This window comes from Anolis sagrei, chromosome 6, assembly GCF_037176765.1.
Source record: "Anolis sagrei isolate rAnoSag1 chromosome 6, rAnoSag1.mat, whole genome shotgun sequence".
In the NCBI taxonomy this organism is placed as follows: domain Eukaryota; kingdom Metazoa; phylum Chordata; class Lepidosauria; order Squamata; family Dactyloidae; genus Anolis; species Anolis sagrei.
In genome coordinates this window covers 89,554,465-89,568,798 of record NC_090026.1, presented here as the reverse complement: position 1 = coordinate 89,568,798, position 14,334 = coordinate 89,554,465, and the positions used below count along the sequence as shown (strand labels likewise).

General features: G+C 39.8%; 1 protein-coding gene across 1 annotated transcript in view; it reads right to left on the bottom strand.

Moving 5' to 3' along the window:
- The window catches only part of SCRN1 (secernin 1), a 45,705-nt gene that overhangs the window by 21,308 nt on the left and 10,063 nt on the right, over window positions 1-14,334 (bottom strand). Inside the window, exon 2 of the mRNA XM_060781996.2 lies at window positions 6,449-6,608. Coding sequence (XP_060637979.2) covers window positions 6,449-6,607 — 159 coding nt within the window. The 5' untranslated portion in view covers window position 6,608. The remainder of the gene's footprint in view (window positions 1-6,448; window positions 6,609-14,334) is intronic.

Below are 14,334 nucleotides of genomic sequence, written 5' to 3'. Positions count from 1 at the left end.
TTTGAATAATTTTTCATCAGAAAGCAAAACATGCTGCTCATCTCCCTAATGCTTTTGTTGTACAAATCACAATCAGACTCAATTGGGTTGGACTGGCAGTGCTAGGAAGCAACATACAGCACAAGCAGAACAATCAGTGCTCTTCATCATAAAAGGAAAGAAAGGCAACAGATTAGACTTTGTCTCCTGAGCAACAGAAAAACTCTAAAGATATTGTCTAGAATTTTAGTTACAAAACCGACCCCCAAAAGCCTAGGTTCATGTATCGTTGGCTCAATGTACCTTAACTCTTATCAAAAAAGGAGGGTTTTGCTTCTCTGAGCAGAGTAGCAAAAGACAAGAGCTTAGTCTGTCCAGGGATAACTCAAAAGAAGAACCAACCCCATCGATTCTTTTTGCTGTGGCACCATTAAAGGTCTTTTTGAATGCTTGGACAGGGAAATGGAGCGCCGAGAAAGCAAAAGAGGTAAAAGTCTAGAGGTACAGTTCCATTAAACCAAAAGCTAGTTTTCAGTTCTATCCTGACTACTAATAATTCAGTTTATGCAAACCTTGATTAATGTGAAAAATTTAAAAAATATTGTTAGTAAAATTACCTTCAAGCTGTATGTATAAGGTGTGCATGAAACATAAATTAATTTCATATTTGGACTAAATCCCATGTCTAAGAGGTATATGTAAATATTCTAAAATCCAAAACAGCCTGAAAGCAAAAACACTTCTGGTTCCAAGCATTTCCAACAAGGAATACTCAAGCTGTACTGTACCCTAATCATGTGCTTCTCTGAGTAAAGTGTAGAAAGACATTTTTCTACACTTTACTCAGGAGAACGGCAGCAGAGACAGCAAACATGAGTAGTAAGTAGTAAGACCCTCAAGATGGTTCTGGTGATTTCCCCCTCCTCTGCAAAATGATCCTCAATTTATCTATGGGTCATATTGGCCCAAAAAACTGGCCTGAACGTATACATAAGGTGAACTTATACACTCATATATACTATAAGTACACCAAGGGACTTTTTCATTGTAATACCACTGAGACAGAACTTTAAATGCTATGGTTCCACACTATGAAAAGCTGGGTTTGTATTTTGGTGAGATCCCAGAACTATTTGACTGAGAATTCATAATTCTTCTCTCTGAATAACAAATTCCAGGAAACCATTAGAGAATACACCCATTAAAGCAGTACCAATAAATGGGGGTGGGGTCCCTTGCTTATTTTGCAGTGGGAGATTTTTTTTTACTTTTTTGTGTGCCAGGAGCAACTTGAGAAACTGCAAGTCACTTCTGGTGTGAAAGAATCGGCCATCTGCAAGGACATTGCCCAGGGGACGTCCAGATGTTTTGATGTTTTACCATCTTTGTGGGAGGCTTCTCTCATGTCCCCTCATAGGGAGCTGGAGCTGACAGAGGGAGCTCATCTGCCCTCTCCCCAGATGTGAACCTCCAACCTGTCGGTCTTCAGTCCTGCCGGCACAAGGCTTTAACCGATTGTGCCACTGAGGGGCACTTCAGCAAATAAACACACTTAGAGACATGACAGGAGATAAAAATGCCTATAATCTTTATTAGCAGGCGGCTTCCAACATCAGTAACATATCTGCATTCGTGAACCATGAGAAAAGTTATGTGGAGTACTGGGGTTTTGGGGGGCGGGGCACCACAAATACTGTAGTTCTAGAAGGAATGAGTGGGGAAGAATCTCCCAATTCTATGGGCATCAAATGTATTTTTGGGTCTTGACATTTCCACCAATGCAAGACAGTATTACCAGCATTGCAGGTAAAATATTCATGTTGTTTGCTTAAGCTCAGCGGTACCCAACCTATAGTCCCAAACAGCTGGTATGCTAGCTAGGATCTCTGGGAGTTGAAGTGCTTTAGCTGGAGAGATCAAAAGTGAAAAATAGTGATGCTGTTTAGAATTAAATGTTTTAAATCCTAGAGGTAAAGGCTTTGTGGAAGCAGCAAAAGGTTCACAAGTTCACAACCAATGTTTATAGCCTTTGCACCTTAGTTCTGTAAGTGGCTGTTCAGTGACAACATGCAATGACAGAGCCTTCTTCTGGTGATGTTTCTGGTCCTGTCAATTGTGTCTTTGTTATTTTCCATCATGTCAATTTACAAACAACCAGATTCTCATAAGGACATTATAGGATATCCATCTCTTTTCCACACCTATTCCTTCCATTTCAATCTGGAAAGACTGTCCTGAGCTTCTTTTAAAAATGTGGAAGTACGCTCTTGTTGAGCAAAGAATTTGCACTGGTCTGAAGCATGTAACAGAAACCATGCAACAGGTAGAGAGGATGAAGAGGTGGGAAGGCACTTGGACTTAGGGAGTTGGGCAGAGAAGGTCTGATCAGGCCCGTAGCCAGGATTTTGATTTGGGGGGAGGCTGAGTTTGATTCGGGGGGGGGGGGGGGGCTGAGTCTGGGTGGGGGAGGGTCTACCCTAGCAAACTTTTTGTATCATTACCCCAATACCCCCATGCATATGGGATATATTGAGCATGGTGATCAGATCATGATATGAATAAACATAACAGTTTAAATAATGTACCAGTAAGGCCTTCTCACGCCCCCCCCCCCCCCCCAGCTACATGCCTGGGCCTGATGTTCCTTCTCCTCCTCCTCCTCCCCCACAGCATCTTCCTTCTCCTCTCAAAGGTCCCAAAAGGCACCTCCACCAGCCCACCCACAGACAGGAAGGTCCCCTTGGGTGATGGAGGAGGGCCGTAGGGGTGGTGGCTAGTAGTGCCTCCTCTTGGGCCTCTTTTTCTGTTCTTCCTTGAGGGCTTCTCCTTCTTCTCTCCCAGAAAGTGCAACAGCATTTTCTGCCACTCAGGCTGCAAACCAAGCATTCCATCATGGCTTGAAAAAAATTACTTGATTTGTATACCTATTTTATATACCTATATACCCGGGGTCATGCAAAAATGTCTCTATCAAAAGTAGAATCACAAGATGGAAAAGTTCGGCCCCAAGACATAGCCTTTAAGAATACCTTTTGCCTACACCAATAAATAATAATAAAAATACGTAAAAGGACAACTTTAATAGTAAAGTGAATTTGCATTGCAAAATTTGCATTTAGATACTTAAATAAAATCTTTTACTATAGACAGTACTATACTGGTTCATAAAATCAAGTACTTTTAACAAGTTTAGACAGCAAACTTTTCCTGTCATTTCCATGCACTGAAGAATGAAACTCCACCCGCTTTTTCGCAGCAGGAATGAGGCCGTTCTCTGTAGGAGCCCTACTTACCGACAGTCTACGTGTCAAATAAGCTTTATCACCCTAGCACACAGACAAGGAACGGAAAGAATCCCATAAAATAAGCTGAATGGAGGAAGAAAGAGATGATCGAGACTGGTCCCCATGGAAACACACTGCCAGGGTTATCCACAGTCATTCTTTTCTTCCATAAGATCTCTGGTTCCAAGCAGACATGATGCCTCTAAAAAACATATGTCTGGCCCTATAACACACAGAAATCTCACAGGAAACCCAACAAATATGATCACCCAAATTTAGTTTACTGAAGTGCAGTCCAAAACGGTGCCATTTAAAGCAGGCAAAAATGCCAACGTTTTTGGACTGTGGGTTTTATTTTGATTGTTGTTTAAAACCATTTTATTATACAATAGAAACAATTAGAATATGCTTTATAGAATGTGCACTTTCCTTGCTAACCTAGGAAAGAGAAACAGATATCTAAAGGTGCATCTACACTTAATGCACTTAATGCAATTTGACACCACTTTATCTGACATGGTTGAATGCTATGGAATCGTGGGGTTTACAGTTTTTAAGGCATTTAGCCCTCTGTGCCAAAGAATGCTGATGCTTCACCAAACTACAAATCCCAATACTGAGCCATGGCAATTAAAGTGGTGCCAAACTGCAAAATAGAAAGAAAAGAGAGTAAATGCTGGTAAGAACTGGGAGAACGAGGCAGAAAGATAAAGCATACTAATCAGCAATAGTTGGACTCTTTTCTCTATGGGCTAAACTGACATCTATAGCATACAATTGGTTCTCCACATTTGCAGGTCTCCCTAATGTGTTCTTCACAGGAATCTCTAGGTTGTCAAGGTTTTAAAGTTTCAGGTTTTTAAAAAGTGTTTTTTCCACTCTTGCAAAGACAGATACAGTGCTCCTAATTAATCCCTGTGAAACTGGAGAGCCAATTGTGTATGCTGCATGCCGATGAGCTCCATGCCAATGAGCTTTACCTTATTTTCAAAAAATAACTTCCAAGTAAGCCTGTGGGGTCCTAGTTCACTTTAGTTTTATCTCAAAGTTAGTTCCTTCCAGCAAATTCTCATACTTAAGACACGAACACACACACTTACTCTCTCCTTTTTCAGCCCAAAGATGCCCAGCTTATCAAACGATTCATGTATCTTATTATAAACATTACTTGCAAAAGGTGGCAGAAAGCGTGGCTAGCCTAACAATTCTAGAGCAACTTATAAGTTCACTCCTCATAAGATGGAGTGAACTTAGCATCCTAGGACACTTTCACCCCATTTAGAGGATGGCGCCTGACATCGGACATTGCACAATGTTTTGTGACTTCCAATGGAGGTTGCCGGATGCTTTCACCCCAACACGTGAGGGTTTCCGTGTTCTGCTGATTCCAGTGGGGCCAGCATGCTTCTGCTGTATTTGGGTGGACATTTCCCCTGCATGATGGTGAAAGCATCGCCGTGTGAGCTGGCAAAAGACACTGGGGGGAAGGCCTCCCCCTTGTGACAAGGTAGCCTGATAGTTATGGAGACATCAGTTTTAAAGCTGGTCAATGAAATCCTGAGAAATTCAAGACAACTAGGATGAACTTTGAAGGCAAATTTCTACTCCCAGGACAAAACTGAAAGGTACAGTCTAGTTTTTAAAAGTAAAAACCCCAAACATATATTTTTTCAACAAAACAAAACAATGAATTGTTGCACACCTTGTTTTTTAAATGTGTAGCATTTCCCAGAGGCTAATAAAAGCACCATTTTGGGAGGATTCCATGATTCCTAGAAAGGTAGAAGTCAATGATTCGCTAAAATTGACCCTTAAAATAATATTGCCAAATTGCAATACTGGGATAATCATCATCATCACCACCACCATCATCTTTATTTCTATCCTGCCCCATCTCCCCAAAAGGACTTGGGCGGCAACATAAGTAAACACAATAAACAATGTATACAAAATAAGAGACAGGTTAATAAACGAAAAACAGGATAAAACCAAATAAACAGATTAAACAATAAACAGTAAAAATATTAGTTAAGAACACATGTAAAACACAGTGGTTCCAATAGATTAAATAAACTAGATAAAAGCCAAAGTACCTGAGTATATCCATAAAACAAAGACCTCATCCACATTAAGGGGATATTACTATCATTTGCAAAAGCCTGTTTGAATAGCCAGATCTTTAAGTCCTACCTAAAGTCATGAGGGTGGTTGCTTGTCTGATCTCCCTGGGGAGGGCATTCCAGAGCCGGGGGGGGGGGGTCACTATTGAGAAGGCTCTCTCCCTCGTCCCCACCGGACTCACTTGTGATGGGGGCAGGACCGAGAGGAGGGCCTCCCCAGCCGATCTTAAAGCCCGAACACTTTCATAAAGGGAGATATGGTCACGGAAATAGGCAGGACCCGAACTGTAGCAGAACTCCTGTGTAGCAGAATCTTCAGAAATTATAAATGAGAAGTACTTGATCATCAGTCTGATGATCTAGCACTAAGAACTATTAAGACAGGAACTCCTCTTGACCACCTGAGAAAGGAGTACTCATTGCACTTCTAAGTCTTCATACTGAAGGAATATTTGGTGATAACAGATGAGAAAAGTAATTTGCTTTCTCACAGCAAGTACCTGCAAGTTGACCAAATTAGCAACAACTTTGTATGTCTTCTTCCTATTAGATTCCAAAGAAGGTGCCATGAGACTAAAGCTATGTCTGTTGTCAGCAATGGAGTAGATGAGGGCAAACAAATTGACACCTAGTCCAGACAAGACAGGTTCTCTTTGTCAGATCAAAGATTAGGGATTCCTCCTGTGCTGGATGATTTTTTTTTTTGTCATGTCAGAAGTGACTTGAGAAACTGCAAGTCTCTTCTTGTGTGAGAGAATTGGCCGTCTGCAAGGACGTTGCCCAGGGGACGCCCAGATGTTTTAAAGTTTTATCATCCTTGTGGGAGGCTTCTCTCCTATCCCCACATAATGAGTTGGAGCTGATAGAGGGAGCTCATCCGCGCTCTCCCCAGATTTGAACCTGTGACCTGTCGGTCTTCAGTCCTGCCGGTACAGGGGTTTAACCCACTGCGCCACCGGGGGCTCCATCAGGTGCTGGATGATTACGAAAAAAATAAAATCAATTTCTGACAAAAATACCTATATCAAACAACACATTAAGTAGAACCAAAGCTTTTATCTTTACCTCAACTTTGCATCCTGGATCATGGGTAGCAGCAGCAAAGTAGACGACTTCCTGTACCTCATCTCGAGGCCGTGCAGAATTTTTCCCCACTATTACAAGGCCATCTTTTGTATGTGGTGGAAATGCAACAAAAGAGTAACTTGGGGGTGGCAGAGCCATCCTAAAAAGGGGGAAACAATGAAGAGAAATTAGAAACATTGGAAAGTACCTTATTTTTGATCAGACCTTTTCTACAGCCAACCCAATATTGTCTTCTTTGCCTAAATGTTTCAGACAGTGGTCTTTTTGATCACCTGCTACCTGCTCATTTTCACAGGACATGCCAGAAATGGATCATGAGACCTCTGCAATGGAGGTGCTCTACCAGTGACATATGTTCCTTTACCATACAATACTAACTATAACATTGAAAGGAAAAGAGTCCCATAACACCTTCAAGATTTAAATTTTCTGTAGATTATAATCCACTTCCTTAGCTATGAAATCTAACGTGTAAAAATAAAAATAAATACAGCAAAATATTTTGCAGTCAAGGTTTTTTTTAATTTCATCAGCTAAATAATGTCTCTGTAAGAAACATCAGCTAGATCTTATTGACCCTTATTGAATATGCTTGTAGTTCAATAAACAAAGTATTTTAAGTGAGAAAGGGAAAGGATAAGAGAACCAAATGACCAAGGAAAATCTTGGTATCTCCATGAATAACAAAAACTGTTGGTCTTCATCAGTAAAGCCAACTGCATCCATGCAAAATGAACCTCTTTACTACAAAATACTTTAGTAGAGTTATAGAAAAGAATGGTAAATACTCCAGGCACTATGCCAATTTGCTACATATTGTAGTCCACACAGTATTTACTCACAAAATACCTCCAATAAAATGAGAGTGCTTTAATGGCCTCATATCAATTCATGATTTACAATTAGCTGGCAAACAGGAATCGTAACCTGTTGTGTAATGTGGATGCCAGATACAGTTTGGCATAATATTTTAAATAGCCAAGCTGTTATTTAGACTATTTATACAGTTATTTTTCAAGCCAAATCCTTTCAGAGCGGTTCACTTGAGTTTAATCAGCCAAATCAATACAAAAGTAATTTTTCAAAAGCAAAAACCTAAGCAGCAGCAACAAAGAACCAGTTTGAAGCGATCAATAAAAGCTGAGCATACAAAAAGGCTGGAGGAAATGAAAGATTGATAAATTGTTGAAAAGAAATCAGACTTAGTGGATCTAGGGAACCTGTGGAGACTGCACTGGGGTCCTAAAAGGGACTTCTTGTTTTTATTGGTTATCAGCTTCAGGTAAAACATAACTTGAATGTTTCATTGCTTTGATATATTAATGTGGATGAAGACACTTAGGACTTCATCACACAGGCAAATTTACCCGTTGTATGACACTTTCATCACAGTTCGGGACGGAGCTACTTCCAGCGGAGTCCCATCCCTAAACAGTGGTGAAAGTGTCGTACGAGGGAGCAATGAGAACACAGAAGACTCCTACAACAGGGTGAGCACAGGTGGAAGCCAGGCAGTGACACTTTGGGGAATGGGGAAGGTGGCGCTATGGGGCAACTAATTTCCTTGGTGCCCGTCGAATTCACCATGCTGCCTGACTAATCCTTCTGCTGTCGTTGCATCGAGCAATGGAATGTGATAAGGTCCCTAATAAGCATTGCTATAGTATAGTCTCCAAAGGGTTTATGACATCATAGAAGCCCAAGTTCAGTGAGTCTAGGGAACCTGGTGTAGCTTGGTTCTAAGACACCATCTATGAATACCAAAATTCATAGATACCTAAGTTGCATTATAAACAATGTAGTAAATGGTGTCCCTTATATAAGATGAAAAACAACTCAAACAAATATCAAATATAGCCTGTAGATCTTTGAAATGGTGGTATGCTACAGCAATGTATATCTACACTCCAGTGCTGTGCTCAGTGTATAGCAGGGCTTTGCAAATATTTCATGTTAGTGACTTATTTTTTGGGGTGCGTCGTTTAGCAACACAGTAATTCAGTTTTACTTGCAAACCAAAGGTTAAACCAAGTCCTTATAAGAGATACGAACATACACATAATTTTAAAAACAAAATATATGCAGACACATCATATCTCACAAAAAACTTTCATTTATATGAATGCTTAGGATAGGAAGCGTTTCAGATATCAGTTTTCCCCCCAGATTCTGTAGTATCTGTATTTGTATAAATTAGTCCACAATGAGATATCTTGTAGTAACTAGTTAAGTCTAAACATAGAATTCATTTTTTTGTATACATCTTATACACATAGCTTGAAGGTAATTTTATACACATGATGTTACATAACTGTGTGCATGAAGAAAGACTTGAGTACATTGAATCACCAAAAAGTAACAGTGTCACTATCTGAGCCACTCATGTAGACTATTTTAATTTTGGAATTATCACAGATTTTGGAATTCCAGGTATAGGATGCTCAAGAGGCTTATTATTTGTACGCAAACAATGCCAGAACCAGTATTGGGCTTCTAGTCACTGTCAACTTTGAAACATTTGCCCTAACTGCAACTATGATAACCCAGCTTTCCCATTACTAAGCATAACTGAAATTAAAATAGGCATGGAAGCCTAAACCCTGAGTTGATGAAAGATCCAAACAGATCTATGATAAATACAAACCACAGTTTTATGTGCTGCCCTCTCCACTGCCTTTATTTACAAGACCATTTTGACATATCTTTCTGAAACACATTTAGTTTTCTGTAAATCATGAAAAAAGAAAACCTTCATCGCAGAACAGCCTTCCCTGGCTATATCTTTCAAGGGAATTCATCTTATAAATTGGAGGCAGACTATCATAGAGATCTACCCAGGTCTGGTTCCACATCCGTCACCATGGCCCCAATTCTCACAACAGGATGAACCTGGGGAATTCATCATTATGATACTTGCACCTATATAGCAACTAAGACATCTAGATCAGGACATAAATTACTAATTGCATAAGACACTAAACTCATTTCCATGTGGGTGCATACACACATACACTTTTGGAAATTTTGATGAATACGTTGCATGCAATTATCCCTCACCTCAAAGGCATAAATTCACGGAATGAGTAGACTGACACAATTCAACCTTACTGATGCTTGTTCTTCAAATGCATTATTTATGCACAGTTAATTAGTTCCAACACAACATTGCAGCACATTAGCTTGATGTAGAACTTAACAGACAAGACAATGGTCAGAAAGCCATCTCAAATTCCCTTATGACTACTGAAGTGACAACTTGCAAGTAATTTCTCACTGTCAAGTCCTTCTCGATGAAAATTAATCTCAAGGGAATTTGACTATATCAGGCTATTTTTGCTGCTGTTTGTTCGGCTAATGTCTTTCTGGTTACTATGCCAATGTGCTTATTATAGGCCGGCTTGCTAAGAAGTAAATAGCTTTAATTAACATGTAAATACATTATTTTCTAGCAGCGTTAAGCCCTAAATGGAATTTACATTTTCTAAATGAAAAGAAAAAGTGTGTGTTTGTGTGTCAGACTCCCTATTCAGTTTATTATAAATACTCAAGGCTGTCTTCAGGATAAGGGAGGATACTAACCATTGCATAGATCAGGGGATTGCTATTGTGGGGGGGGGGGGGGATAGTAAAGCTACATTCTTTTTCTTTCTTTACCAATTAATACCTATTTTCAAGGCATTCAATTGCTTGCAAAAGATACAGAAACAACAGGTATGTTGTGATAGCAGAGAACTCTCACACTAATACCCACACTATTTTATAGTTATTATAGCATATATTTTTAATATCATCATAATGTTTACCTCTCAATTACAAGACCTTGAATGCATTTCACCTGCCTTTGTTTTATACTGAAAGGAATTCAGGACTTGCAAGATTTGCACATGTTTGCAGCTGTGGAAATAGGTCAATTCTGTGTAACGGTTTGCACTAAAACAATGGGATAGAAAGCAGAAGTGGGAGGGGATTGGGGGAATTGTCTGCCAATTTCCTTTTGTTTCAGATGGATACAGCCATTTGCTTCTGGTGCAAATACAGTCACTAGGAAACAAGCCACAGAAAGCCCAAAGAAGTGTGGGAAAAGCCATGTTTGCATTGTAGTTGGCATGACTGCTCCCTGAATCGAATGGAAGAATACCCTTTTCACTAATTTGCCCTTCTGAAACCCAGCTGGAGAAGGACAGGTCACAAGATGCTCTTTACTGTCTATACTGGAAATATTCAGTTTTAAAATTAAAAAAAAAAGATGGCTTGTTTTATGTAAGGATCATATGGCATACATAAAAGGTTTTGAATGTGCAGACTTGTTTTCTTGATCATTTGTTTTTGAACTGTGACAGTCCACATGCATAAGCTTTACTAGAAACAATTAGTGTAGGAGTGTCATTTTTCCCAAGATAAGATCATTCTTGCTGCAAATTAAAAAATATGTGACAAAACTGTAAACCAAAGAGAGCCCTGTTGTCTTGTGCCTTTTTCCAGGAGGTGAATAAAAGCAATAAAGTAATAGCACAACTAATCCTTTTAAAAATATAGATTTATTGAAATGACAGCAACATATTTATAGTTTTGTAATGTCTTCTCTCTTTTTTGCTTTTTAAATTATTTATTTTCAATACATTGAACATACTACAATTACCTTGTTACATCAACTAATCCCATATCTATACTACCCTCCACCCTCCAACATCATTCACATAACCTTATAAAAATATTTGTCAGTTCTATTACTTCTACTTATTCTAATTTCATCTATTACATATAATTATTTTCTCACTGGTCATTGGTGGTTTGAATTCACCATTACCTTTACACAATAAGCTAATAAAAGGTTTTCATGTATTATCAAATAGATATTCTTTTATTTCTCCTTTTGCTAATCTTAATTTATAGGGTAACCTTTTCTTTTTCCATGTAATCTTTTGATAATTTCTCATAAGTTGCTTACAACAAATAAAGTCAACAAAGGTACAGTATCATATAAACATTTTGCATTTGACAAATTAAACGTTATTTTCTTGAACATAACTTGATATGTGTATGTGTGTGTGTGTGTATATATATATATATGTATGTATGAATTAGTTAAAGACCTTAATGTTATTAATAAAGTGAGATAATGATAAAGTTAATAATAAAATGACACCAAAATTAGTTTAAAAGTTTCTTTATCTAAAATATACTGTACTTATAGTTCTAATACAATTCTTCTAATTATTTAAATAAACCAAAGACAGCCCTGTTACCTTGTGCCTTTTTCCAGAAAGTGAAAGAAAACATTAATAGCACAACTAATCCTTTTAAAATGTGGATTTATTGAAATGACGGCAGCATATTTATGGTTTCGTAATATGTTCTGAACTGGATTTCACAGTTTCCTGTGACTGCATTGTTCATTCAAGGGATTTCTCTCTGTTCAAACCCATTTGGATTTGTGTGGTAGCCTCACAACTCCCAAAACTTCTAGGATGAAACTGATTATCTGGATCCATCTCAATCTGATTTCAGGCTCGGCCATGGGACAGAGATGGCACTGATCGCCTTGGTGGATGATCTATGAAGAGAACTAGACAGGGGGAGTATGTCCCTGCTTGTTTTGTGGACCTCTCAGTGGCTTTCAGTACCATCAGTCATGGTATCCTTCTGGGCTAGCTCTCCGGGATGAGGCTTGGGAGCACTGTTTTGCAGTGGCTCCGGTCCTTCCTGGAGGGACGTACCCAGATGGTGGAGCTGGGGGATTCCTGTTTGACTCCCTGGCCAGTGGCCTTGGGGGTCCCTCAGGGTTCAATTCTGTCCCCTATGCTGTTTAACATTTACATGAAACCACTGGGAGAGGTCATCCAGAGTTTTGGAGTTTGGTGTCAAATTTACCCCAATGACACCCAACTCTATTACTCTGTTCCACTGAAAACCAAGGATGCTGTTCTACCCATGAACCGGTGCATGTCATCAGTGATGCTCTGTATGAGGGCAAATAAGTTGAAGGTAAATCCAGACAAAACAGAGGTACACCTAGTCAGTTGGAAGGCGGATCAGGGTATGGGTTTACAAACTGTGCTTGACAGGGTCACATTCCCCCTGAAGACACATGTTTGCAGTCTAGGTGTACTCCTGGACTCATTGCTGACCCCGGAACCCCAGGTGTTGGCGGTGGCCAGGAGCACCTTTGCCCAATTAAAACTAGTGCGCCAGCTGCACCCATACCTTGAGATGCCAGATCTGGTCATGGTAGTCCCCGCCCTGGTTACTTCCCATCTGGACTACTGAATCACTCTCTATGTGGGGCTGCCTTTAAAGATAGTTTGGAAGCTGAAACTAGTGCAGAGATTGGCAGCCAGATTGCTAACCGGAGCAACTACCATGGTGCAGCAGCTCCACTAGCTGTCTATCTGCCATGCTAAGTCCTGGTCATTACCTATAAAGCCCTAAATGGTTCGGACCCAGACTATTTGCAGAGCTGCATCTCCGTATACAAACCTCAGAAATTGTGAGGTCTGTTGGAAATTACCTCTGAGGATGCCTGCCATAGATGCAAGCAAAACATCAGGAGAGAATGCTTCTAGAACATGGCCATACAGCCTGAAAAACCTACAACAACCCAATGATTCTGGCCATGAAAGCCTTTGACAATACATTTACAAAAGGTAGCAGAAAACTTAGTTCTGTCATTTGACTGCAGACATGTCTCTGAACAGTGGTGGCCAAATCCAGAGCAGGTGTCATAAACTGTAATGTGGGTTTACCACGCCAAAGCAACAGGACTACCAGCCGTCTCTGTCTCTTGGATATGGAAACAGTCTATTAGTAATAAATCATTGGCAAACAGAGGTTTTTGAGATTGTTAGATCCCTTGCTTATATCAGCTCTAGCAAGGATGACTGGGACTCCAGTTCAACAACATCTGAAGATTGACAAGCCATTCACCCTTGCCTCATACATAACAATTAACTAACCAATGTCTTCCTGAGAAATAATTTGGGTATGTTATTTTCAAGTCAACTTGTCTCACAGAATCTATACAAAATACTTGTCATATTCATACACTCCACAAACAAATCTATTTCCAATTCCAGTGGTGCATTTTCTCATGATTTCCTTTGCTAATCAGCTGCACTTTCTGAAGTTGGAATTTCAAAGACACAAAGAAGTTGAACTGCTCTTCCATTAGAAAATAATTTTATTATAAGAACAAGAAGGAACTCAGTTTTTTTAGGAACCGTGTTCACTGAGATACAGTGTGTTGGATGATGATGCATGCCAACAGTGGGCAGGGCTGAAAGTAGTAGTGGGTAAACCAACCACTTGTCTGCACTCTCTTTTCCATCCTTCTTCCCCCCCCCCCCCAATTGACCAAAAATGCTGCAAGAAGAAAGGCCACTGCTCTTGCCAGAGGTTCAAATGGACCTCTTGTAGAAGAGTTGTCAAAATAGGTACCTACTGCCTTTTACATTTATATCACATAGAAACTACAATAAGCTCAAGGCAGTGGAGTCATTCCTCTCCTTCAGTATCTTCACAACAGTCACAAGAGTTATGTTAGGCTGAGAAATAGCAGACAGAACAAGGTACCGTAGCATGGGCAAAGTGGAGATCTGAACCTAGGTCTCACCAGTCCTAGAATGCACTTATATTGTAGAATGAATGCAGCTTGATGTCACTTTAACTGTCATGGTTCATTGCTATGGAATCATGAGATTTGTAGTTTGGTGAGGCATCAGCACACTTTCTCAGATGAGGCTACAGACTTTGCAAAACTACAGCTCCTATCTTTCCACAGCATTGAGCCATGGAAATTAAAACGATATCGAAGTGCATTCACTGTACAGTGTAGATGCAGCTTCTCCAACATATTAGCTCACAGACTC